Source organism: Peromyscus maniculatus, chromosome 3 (genome assembly GCF_049852395.1).
Source record: "Peromyscus maniculatus bairdii isolate BWxNUB_F1_BW_parent chromosome 3, HU_Pman_BW_mat_3.1, whole genome shotgun sequence".
In the NCBI taxonomy this organism is placed as follows: Eukaryota; Metazoa; Chordata; class Mammalia; order Rodentia; family Cricetidae; genus Peromyscus; species Peromyscus maniculatus.
The window spans coordinates 130,987,615-130,999,453 of record NC_134854.1 but is presented as its reverse complement, the minus strand read 5'-3'; the positions used below and the strand labels follow the sequence as shown (position 1 = coordinate 130,999,453).

At 41.6% G+C, this 11,839-nt stretch overlaps 1 protein-coding gene across 1 annotated transcript in view; it reads right to left on the bottom strand.

Annotated features, from left to right (window-relative positions):
- Nucleotides 1-5,480: 5,480 nt before the first annotated feature.
- Arl8b (ARF like GTPase 8B) overlaps nucleotides 5,481-11,839 on the bottom strand; it is a 42,509-nt gene continuing 36,150 nt past the window's right edge. Inside the window, exons 5-7 of the mRNA XM_006985033.4 lie at nucleotides 10,794-10,861; nucleotides 10,458-10,528; nucleotides 5,481-7,685 (exon numbers count right to left, since the gene is read on the bottom strand). Of these exons, the coding sequence (XP_006985095.1) occupies nucleotides 7,636-7,685; nucleotides 10,458-10,528; nucleotides 10,794-10,861 (189 nt within the window). The 3' untranslated portion in view covers nucleotides 5,481-7,635. The remainder of the gene's footprint in view (nucleotides 7,686-10,457; nucleotides 10,529-10,793; nucleotides 10,862-11,839) is intronic.

Here is an 11,839-nt window from a genome sequence, read left to right as displayed (position 1 = left end):
AACTCCCTCGTGACGCACCAGGAACTGGCCCATTGTCCCCCGCCCTGCGGCCCGGCCCGGCCCGCCAGGCCCCACGTTCGCCCGCCGGCCGCCCAGGATTGGCCTGGCGCGGCCCGGCCTCGAGGGGCGCGGCCGGGGACTCCCTCCCGCTCTATAGGCCGCAGGGACAACAAGGCTCCGCCCCACCGCAGGACCACGCCCCCTGGGCGGATCCGAGTCAGGTCGGGCTGGCGTGGCGAGCCTAGGTCGCTCTAGCTTTAGGGAGAGAACTTCCAACCAATAAGAGCGCAGCACGGGAGCACCCCGCGAGGTCACAGATGAGGCCCCTGACCCGCCCTTGCTCCGGTAAATGATGCCCCTGGGCGGAATGTTTATTGGTCTGAGGTTGGATGGCAGAAAGCCCCTCCAGGTCTAGGGTAGTTAAGGGCCTGGGCCCTTAGGCAAAGGAGGTATATCCAGGAAAGGGTTTTAACTTGAGTGGGAATAGGACCCCCTATGTCTGGTTCAGGCTGTGCAATATCCCATCGGATTTTTTTTTTTTTTTGACCGCCTTAACTCGAACAATTGTTCTTGATACTTCTAAAATACTCCGAGATCCCATCGTATCCCAACAGGGCGGGAGGTGGGACTAAATGGTTCTAATTTTCATCAGAACTATTTAAACATTTTCCTGATCCATCATCTCTACAGTGCAAGGCGGCGGGCGACCTCAGAAATGTAGGGCAGATTTAGGGTATAATCCCTGTAAGTCCTAATTCCTATAATTAAGGTTACGGATTTCATTTCTTAAGGGCTGTGGCTTTCGTGTAAGGATTCGACTTGGAGAGCCTATCAGTTTTGCCTTCCCTAAGTGTACACCGTATGTCTATCAAACTTCAAAAGTAGGTAGGAGAAGCAACCAAGTCAGAGTGGTTCATGTCACCAATCATCAAGGCAATGATGGGGAGGACTTATGCTCATTCCACGTTTAGGGTCAAAGGAATTCCTGAAACGATAGGGTACAACAGAGCAGCCAGCGAAAAGTTAAGTTCTTTGGGTTGTTAAGAGCTAAAAAAAAAAGTTTATTTTGGTAGTCAGGCAGTGGTGGCACACGCCTTTAATCCCAGCACTCGGGAGGCAGAGCCAGGCGGATCTCTGTGAGTTCGAGGCCAGTCTCGGCTGCCAAGTTCCAGGAAAGGCGCAAAGCTACACAGAGAAACCCTGTCTCGAAAAACCAAGAAAAAATAATAAAAGTTTATTTTGGGAGAGACAAAGGCCCAAGCAGTATATTCCCCGCCCCCCCCCCCCAAAAAAAAAACAGAAAAGAAAAAGAGGCGGGGGTGGGGGGGAATACTTGGGGAAACTTCCAGAAGTCCAATTCCAGCTCTCAACCCTGAACTATGGATTCAGCCTCCCCGGAGCCGACACAATGTGAACATTAAGATATACTTTGTTTCCTTAAGCTACTTTTGTGCAAATTTTAGCTTTATCTTGCACTCTAGTCAGCTGTCAGTCACACTGATGACAGCCCTAATTTTAAAAAATCTAAAAACTAGAGAAAAAACAGCCAATTTATGAAAAATGGTTTTTATGGCACAATTGACAACAAGTGCCAGGAGAACAGGTTTTTGGGACACTATCATGTATTCCCACTTTCAGCTTCGTAGAAAGCCCTGGAAGTGGAAGAACTGTGACTGGCCCTGTAGACTAGGGCTTCTCAGATTGAATGTAGCTGATGAAACTGAGACATTTGTATCTAATCAGAAAATCCATCCTTAAAAACAATTCTGAGACAGGATCTGACTCTGTAACCCCAGTTTGCCTCCAATTTATGATCCTCCTGCCTCAGCTTCTGAATGCTGAGATTGTAGGTTTGAACCACCATACCTAGCTAATAATTATTTAGGAAAAAGTTTGTGATAGGTTTTTTTCAAATGCATTCTCACAAGAGCCTCACATGACTGGTATGAAAAAGTCACTTTCATTTTAAGACCAGCTTTACTGTAGAGCTCCCAAGGAGAGACAGCTGAGAATCCAGTCAGAACCCTGGCTCAGTAACCTTGCTAAGTTAGTTTCTGCACCTGCTTCCTCAGCTGCAAAAAAATCCCCCATTTTAAACAGAACAGTACTTACCCCAAACTCTCACACACTCACATGAAACAATTAATTAATGAGATTGTTATTTTGCATAAAGAAAATAAATAAGAAACTGGTAGTTATCACGCAGAGGTCTCCTTTATGTGGGTAGGACCAAGAGAATGTCTTGTGGAAACAAGTGATTTTACCTATTAAAAGTTAACTTATTCAGCCAGCTGTGGAGGCTCACACCTTTAATCCCAGCACTTGGGAGTTAAGAGGCAGGCAGATTCCTGTGAGTTCCAAGCAGGCTGATCTTTTAATCAGGAAGTCAGGGCTACATAGTTGAGACCATGTCTCAAAAAAAAAAAAAAAAAAAAAAAAAAAAAAAAAGTTAACTTGTTAAAAAATATGTAATGGGGATGGGGGGGGGATAATCAGGCACAGCAACACATGCCTAACGTCCTACTCAGGATGCTAAGGCAAAGGACTAAGACTACCCAGAGTAGGGTAGTGAGTCCACTGTCCCCAAAATAAACAAAGGTAGTGAACTTCCTTTCTCTCAGCCAGCTTTCACTGCTATCCCAAATGTGGCACCTCCCCATGAAGAACTGACATTATTTGTGTACCACACCACCAGCTCTTTTTATTACTTATACTGCCACAAAGAGAAATCACCTTAATGTTCAGTCTTTTTTTGAACTGTGGCAAATGGTATGACAGACAAAAGCAATTTGAATTTCTCCTTGCAGAATGAGGATAGAAATGAAGTTACAAAACACAGAAACAAAATAACCCATTGTGTGGGGCATATTGTGTAACAACTGAGGGCAGACCACAAAAGAAGGGGAGGGATATATAATAACGACTGGCATTCTCTGTCTCATGTCAGAAGCAAAGGCAGAGGTCTGCTTGGCTCCCTCCCCCTCCCTTAGTTTGAAAGGAAGTATTTTCTAAGTGTTCCAGGTTTCTGAAAAGCTGAAATAAACTCATGCTGAGCCTACAACAGCTATGAAGTATTATATGTTAGTTCTAAACAGCTTAGTCCAAAATTCTTAGTAGGCATACGTGTTTCCTCGATGGATACAGAGTAAAAACACCTGCAACTATAAATGCCTTTCCAAACATAAGCCTGTATGTTTTAACAGCACTTGCTTCAAATCTAAGTTGTGCATCATTCTGTAAACTGTGATGACTAGCACTTCACTATATTAAAACAGAGTGGGGAGGGGGAAGTAAACATTTCTATATTTTCAAGTAGATGGCGCATAAAACACTAACAGTCACTAGGCAAGTGGGCATTGTGTGTCTGCTCTAGCTACTATTCAAATCTCTAATCTGCCAGAATCAATGTAAGAAGCTGGGTTACAATCCTCATTAGCTAGACTGGAAAGCCAGGACTTCAGGAGCTCATCAAGGATACCACCAATTAATGACGACAAAAAAAAAAAAAAAAAAAAGGCATTCTCCAAAGTTGCCAACCTGACATTCTTTTCATCATCAGGCTCCATTAACCTGTTAAACTGATACCTCTTCCCCACATCCCTTCCTTTTCCCAACACATGACCTGTAAGACCCAGCAAAATGAGGCTGGGGTATCTTTCTTCCTTCCTGATTCCTGCTGGGAAATCTACATTACACCTAAGTGTGGTAATTCTATTTTAAAATGGAATTATCCTGCAAGGGAGACCTTGTTAATGAAATGGTGTAATGGATGACTTCTGATATTGCATTCTATCTAGAATGTCAGTGACTTGTTTCCCTAAGAACACCCAGGAAGCATGAATGACAAGGACACCACTTTTATTAATAGCTCAGTTTTAAAAAGAAATCTGTGGAGGGTATTTACCAACAGGAAACACCTGCTGTGTGGGCTGCCAACTTGTAGAACAGCAAACTTAGAGGAAGTCTATAAGGCTACTACTATTTGCATGACCATTTTTCTTCCCAAGTCTCCTGACTCAAGTGTGCACCGTTGGAGGAAGGATATTCAGTTTTCGATAAAATGTAAAAATTTTAAACAACAAACATGATGTTTTCCCCACAGTAGCACATTTTCAGAGTAAAGCACTTGGCCTGTAACAAGGTGTTACAGATTGGTACCTTCCATACCTCATTTCAGCTTCCTCCCTCCAGGGTTTCTGAGAGGCTGTAATTACCAAATCAACCTGATTCAACTGTAGATGCAAAAGGAAATCACTTTCTCAGTAAAAAATAAAGTACACTAAAGTACCCATGGTTCAAAACACCCAATTTACATATCATAGTCAAAAACATTAATTTTAGAAGTCTGTTATTTTAGCCACATACCCATCATTCCAGCACTCAAGAGGTGAAGAAGGAGGATCATGAGTTTGAGTCCAGCCTGGGCTACAAAGCAAACCTGTCTCAAAACAAACAAAAAACACTTTAAGGTAATAAGCTCTCAATTTTGGAACTAAGCTAAATGTGTACTTTGAATTCCGTCTTCCCCAGCCCCATCCAGACCCACATTCCTTGCTTCTACCAGTTTCACAAAATAGTAAACTCTTGTGATAGAAATGTCAAATCACACACCCAGTGAGTAATACAGAATGACAGACTGCAGAGAGACAGCCTAACTTACTAAAGCCATTTATACAATGGCTCTCATAAAATATATATATTACAGTTCAGATGGTAACGTGTTAGCAACATGGACCAAACACCTTACTCTAAAAGCGGGGCTCTGCTGAAAAATCAACATTTTTATTTCTGGCTTGCATGACTGTGTATGTATATTCTCATGTGCAGGAGTGTGGAAGTGTGTACACTGGGGAGCCCAGAGGTTTATGTCGGGTATCCTCCTCAAGCATTTCCTACCTTAGTGAGGCAGAGTCTCCCAGACAGACCCAGACCTCACTGACTCAGCTAGTCTAGCGGGACACATTGATGCACCCCTCCTCTCCAGTCCTGGGATTACAGGTAGGCTACCGCACAAGCCAAACATCTACTGCTAGGGATCCCATCTTCAGTTTAGGAGGCAAGTGCTTCACCCATTAAACCATCCCAGCATGTCTGAGAAATATTTGCATTCAGAAGTAGACAGGTCTTAGGATTTCAGTTTCTTAATTAGGGCTTGGATTTAAAAAAAAAAAAAAAAAAAAAGCTGGGATGTAGCTCAGCGGTGGAGGGCTTTCCTATAACATGCAAGAGCCTACATTCAATTCCTGGTAGTGTAAATTTTTAAATAAACTGGGTAATAAAATTCTTTACTAGCCCCTAACACCTAAAAGTCCTCGATCTCTAGGGGTAGAGGAGAGAGGGAATTGGCTCGGTGGCATCAGAGCGCCTGCCTAGCACTGGTGAGGCTCAATCCTCAGTGCCCACCCACCAAGTGCCACTACAGTTTACTAGTAATAGAATCCTTTCCCAGCAAGAGAGAAAGGAGGGAACCACAGTACCAATTGCGTAGATACTGTAAAAGTTTATTCCCAGTTCATCCCACTGGCCCAACCCTTGACAGCTGAGATGACAACTTCTTTCCAGCACATGGTCTGTGGAGCCCTTTTCAAGTAATTATCTTTCCACTCCATTCCAAAGATCTGCACCTTTCATCAGGATGCACATTTTAAGGTAAAACTGTCAATGCAACCCTCAAAATGCAAGTTTATTGAATAAAGCTGAGAAGTAAACAGACGAAAAATGCATCCACACCTAAATAAAAAAATTTACGTATTTACAAAGTTCAATAACTGTTAGGTTTTCACATGCAGAGGTTATGCACAGGAAAATGTTGGTAGTAGCTTTTAGATGTCCTGAAATGCTGGAAAGCAATGAAAAGACACACAAACACATTAAAGTTTAGCTATAGGTCAATTAACAAAAACCTATGCAGTCCCCGCTTAGTTACACATTCTGGTTCCAATCCCTCCTCTTAGGCACAAGCAAGTCGCCACATTCTTTGAAATGGTTCACAGTAACCACTACTCGTGTTGGGCTACATGAGCAAGTTTAAATATCCCTTCATTCAAACCACCCATCCCATCCTCTGTGAAGAGTGCAACATGCTTCATGAATAAAAAGAGAACTTTAAAGCCAGATTCTACTCACTGAAAATGTGAATGGAGAAAACAAGTAGTGTCTGTGCAACACAGTGCAGTTATTTGTACAGAAGAATATTTTAAGGCCGTGGCAGTCTATAACTTAAAATGGTATTCATTAAAAGAACTTACTGTTGACTACACTCAACACATCTGAATATGTACTGTCGACTTAAGTGCTGCTTAACAGAAGAGACAAATCACACATAGTGTGAGGCAACACATAAGCAGGTGTAACCACAGGGTTTATCATTACATCGGCATGAGTAACAATTTACCAGTGAACCAGTATTAATATGTCCCTTTATGTAGGTGGAGGTCACTAAGCTACAAAATATGTTCACTGTGAGTTTTTTACAGCTCTGTATCATAGAAGCAAACAATAAAGAGCATTGGTTCCTCAGTCCTCTGCGCGGCCGATCATTAAACAACCTGTAGACGTTGCGCATGATTAGATTAAGCAGGCAGGTCTAGAGTTGTCACAATCAAGAAGTCTAGTGGCACCAGTGAAAAGAGTGCCAAACCTTACATTGGTAAGAAAAACTAAGATTTGTTTCTAAGTACCTTTGTGCTGAAAGTCAACTTCATGACTGATATAAAAAGTCAGGAGTTAAGGATGTCATGCGGCAGCACAGAGTGGGTGACTGGAGACAAAGAACAGACGTGTGTTCACACAAAGTCAGACACTCTTAACGGGTTTTATTACACTAGCTGGAATGCTCTTAAATTCATGAAAGCTTTTGAAAAAATCTTCAATTCCCATCCCTTTAAAAAAGTGTGTTAAAAGGGGGAAGAAAACTAATGATCTGGACAGATACAAAAGAGCATGCTGTAACTCTTCCCATCTCCCCAAATGCTATCTGGTGACAAAGGACACTCCGAAAGCAGAATGTTTAAAATTTACCAGGTAGAAGTCTCCAGTGTAAGGAACCCACCGCGCTGACCTGGTGCCTCTGCTAACTCTTGGCAGACCAATTATTCCTACGGTGTAAGTCTACATTTCACATGCATGTGTGCGATGGGATAAACATTATATGTTCATATCCCACATGAGTCAGGCTTGAAGGTTTTCTAAATACTGTGTGTGGCACTAGGAATTCCATGCTGCATCAAGTCAGTACCAGTATAAGCTACTGGACTCTAATGAAATAGGTAGACATTTACTGAAAACCAATACAAAAGTCTGGCCCAGAAAGACCAGAATGGTAATATGCAATTTTCTTAATTTAAGATGGTCAAAAATGTAGGTGTTTTTTAAAAAAGAAAAAGGAAAGATGCCTCTACACACTAGACAAGTGTGTGAAGCCTTTTAGTGTGTGCTGACTTTATCATGACAACTCCAGCTGATTTGTTATGAAGGATAAGAATATACGTCTTCAGCAGTGCACATGAGAAATAAACTCTGAGAAAGGCAATTTCTTGGGTTTAGGAAGGACCATGTTCTGGGAAGTACTTCAGAGGAACGGACAGTAGTTGTAGGATTATAGCCAAGAAGGACTGGAAGACGTCAGAGGATGTCTCAGCTTCTTCGGGATTTTGAGTGTTGAATAAGCCACTGAAGTGTGATATCTAAAGGCAGGGAAAGTGAGAGTTAAGAAATCAGCATTACAAAACTAAACACACAGACAATACTTAAAATGTTCAAGGTGCTAGGTCTCTTCCTCATTTGAACTCCATCACCAGAGCTTCAAGAGGGCAATGTGAGCAACTACCAGATCCTGAACATGAACTTGGTACCTTATACTTACTGCCTGTCAGATCAGGAGCTAAACACAAACTGCCAGGAAGGCAAAGACATGAAAGGACTCTCTGACCTCAAGAAATGTGTAACTATAATAATAAAAATAAAATTAACTAACATTTGGGCTTTGATGGTACACAGAGACTGGCAAACAAGAAACCACAAAAGCAAAGAGTCTCAGAAGGCATATCCCACTGCAGAACATGGGGGGCTGCTAAGATGTGGCTAAGGCACAAGAAAAATGGGGTTGTCACTCACTGTGAACCCTAGACCACAGCTTTATAACCTTGTCCTTGTTATCCTTGAGCTGAATAATTCTCACTTCATGAGGTGAACCTTTCCTGTGCCTCACAGAAAGGTTTATGACACCCATGGCCTTAACAACTAATTCTGTGCCAGCCCTACTATGAGAACCAAAATGTCTCTAGGGATTTTATTCAGACATAAAGAACAAAATTACAGCATCTGCACGTCACATGCACACGTATGCACGCACACACGCACGCATGCAAACCATAAAAGCAGAGGTAGGGGAACTCCCTGGGGAAGGGTGAGCCCAGCAGGAATAGGGAGGGACAAAAGAGAGGAAGGAATGTGAACAAAGTATGACTTTCATGCATGCCATTGTCATAATGAAACCCACTTCTTTTGCTCTAAAAATTATTTTAAAACAATGTCTCCTAGGGAGCACAAGTATCTGAGTTGTATCAATAAATAAAGTGGTGCTAACACGTAAGAACTTTCTTCTCCAGTTACCAGGAACTTACTGGAGAATCTGAACTAGGGAAGCTATAGTAACTTACTTTAGCAAGTCAGCAAGTACAAGAGAACAACTTGGAGGCTGCAGTATGCAGACTGACTGAGGTCACTGGAGAGGAAGGGATGAAAACCTGGAGCATCCAAACACAGGATACAGAGAAGCTAGCAAGAGGCACAATTGGCAGGACTGGCTAGCCTCCAATTCAGAGACCTGCCTGCCTCTGCCTCCTAAGCACCAGTAATGAAGACATGTGCCACCATGCCCAGACACAACTGGTCTGCTTTCCAAGTGACTCACATGTAGAGGATCTGACATCAGACATTTTATTCTAAAGATCTGAAGAGGAGAAGCAACTAACAAGGAATCAACATACAGTCAAAGCTCCAGCAGCTGAGGAGAGCCAGGAAAAGTCCACAGACTGAGAAGGCAGCTAAGTCAGAGCACTGAATTACTGTCCTGAGTTCTTTAAAATGTACTAACTACCTGCAAGCTATGTGAGAATCCACTACATGTAACACTCTATCCTCCAAGCTTGAAAGTTAACTGTAAATTCAGTCTTCCAATTTCCCAACTAAAACACATTAGAGAAATTGTAGACCACACATATCAAGTACACACTAGGGCCAGGAGCTGAGCAAAAGTGACTATTCACAGTTGGGAAAACAATGACTTAATAACTGCTGAAGCAAGTCTTCTACATCTTTTATTACACTAGTGTGAAATCAGAGGGGGAAAGTAAGCCTAAAGTAAAATGACAGCATTTTCATATTTAAGAAACTTAAAAAGAAAAAACCTTTCTTTCCTCCAGTCATTAGACAGAAGCTAAAATCCCCAAGACAAGTGAGTCCTCAAGACTAGACAAAAATACAGAAGGAGTCACAGGAATAAACACTCTCCTCGTGTGGTTCCAGGACACCTTCCTCAGATTAAGACACTTGCCCTGCCACATGAACAGAACAGTAAAACACAGGAAACCATGTGCACTCAAATACTTTTTGAAGCAGTTCATTAACTCATTAATGCTCAGTTGAATCTAAAGGAAGGGTAGTGGTTTCCTTAGCCTCGGTAAACTGCACATGGAGCACTGAATTACAAACTATTAGTGCACCCTAGTGAGCCATGCGCAGCCTCAAACACTAGTCAATTCTCACCACCACTGCTGAACCCCTTGTAGCTTTGAATAAATGAACCCAAGACTGACTTCCTCATCTCCCCATCCCCACCCCTCTTTTTGAGACAGGGTCCTGCTACCAAGTCAGAGCTGCCCTAGCATTCACCATGTAGCCCAGGCAAACCTCAAACTCACAGCAATCCTCCTGCCTCAGCTTCCAAAAAGCCAGGGCAATAGGTTTCCACCACCATGACCAGCTGACCTTTTTGTTGTTGTTCCTTTAGAAAATTATCTGGCTAGTTCTTGACAGTAATAAAAGATTATTTTTCCTCCCAAAGTTTCCCATTTCTAACTTAGAAAACATAAAAGAATATTTAAAGAAGTAATAGGTTTAAAGACAGCACAACATCCTAAAAACTACAGTGAAGAGCAGCTCTGCCTGCTTCTACTAACATTCTGTGCTAATTCTTGCTAGAGGGACTGAAAGATGTTTAGAAACATCTGTGTCTCTACCCTCTTCCAGTTATGAGAACCAAAAGAAAATGTCTCAATATATTGCCACATGTCTCCTAAGGTAACAATCCCTCAGTTAAAAATATGAAGTACATTAGGGAAAAACAAACAAACAAAAAACACCTAACAAAGTCCCCACTCACTACAGCACAGGAAAAAACATGGAGTCCTTCCCCATAATACTCATTTCTTCCAAAATCAGCAGCCATTTCTTACCTATATTGTCCTTTTCTTTGCAAGAAATTGAATAGCAGCAAATCTCTCTATCCTGAATAGCAGACAGGTTCCTATAAGGAAAAGAATTGGTTAAAAAAAAATGATGGCAGCTGTCATACTTACCACTCTTTACTCAGTTTCACTTATTTTTATTACTATGAAAAAGAGTATTTTCCCACTAACAAAATTTCAGAGATTTACTTCTCTGGTTGGCCCTGGTTATCTATCTAAGAACAGGGTATGATCATTACTGAATAATGTAATTATGCTTACAAAACGGAGGACAAACTATAATTTACCAACAGGCTTCTCAACATTACTCTTCTTAGGACCTACATTTTTTCAATTAGCTGTTTCTCATCCAAGGCATTTGGAAGATCTCTCTTGTTTCCAAGTACTAGTACCTTTAAAAAGAAAAGATATTATAGGTAAATCTTATGTACAAAAAGATCACAGAAGCATATTGTAGTATCTAAAGATTTCCAAAAGACTTTCATGTTAACATACACCTTAACTGTGAAGCACACTTGAGAAATACAAATAAAAACAGATTTGAGTGACTGGTAGCCAATCTCATTTATGAATTTATCCTGGTATTGCATAACTCCTACCATAAAAGCAGCCTAGATACTCTAGAAGCTGAGAGATGGCTCAGTGCAGAAAGCCTGATGACTTGAGTTCGACCCTAGGACCCACGTGGTAGTTATGGAATCCTCTGACCTCCAAACACAAGTCATGACACACATGCATGTCCAATGCTTAATCTCCAGCACTACATAAATAATTCTAAGGCTATGATGTACATTCTGAAATTACCTAGAAAGCCATAACCAAAATGTAAATATCTTCACAGTTGCAGGTGAGGGTGAGGGAGGTGTGTCTCTGTGAGTTTGAGGCTAGTCTTGTCTACATATTTAGTTCCAGGATAGCCAGAACTATTAAAAACAAAAAACAAAAAAACTTCAGAGCTAAGGGTTTATCTGTGCCAATTAAATGCAAATATGGAGATAACTGATCCCCCTTCCCCCCCCCCCAGGTTTTAAGGAGCTAGTACAGCTAATGGCTTCTGGAGGAGGGAGAGTCAGCTCTCTTTAAAGGTGTGGCCCCTGGTAAATTGACCACACTCCAATGGTCCCACATCCATGAGAATACAGCAGCATAAACCGAACTCAGTTGATCATAAAAAATCATTTTTAAAGGGACACAAGTTGGGTAAGGATGGACTGGGGAGGAGTGGATGGGAATACAAACAAAATACATTGTTGTTCTGGAATATTATTTGAAGATGTGTTACATATGTTTATATTGTGGAACATTAGTTTAATGCTGAAAAGACGTGTTGCATTCTTTTATGTTGCATTTGTTTAACTCTGTGAAGCTGT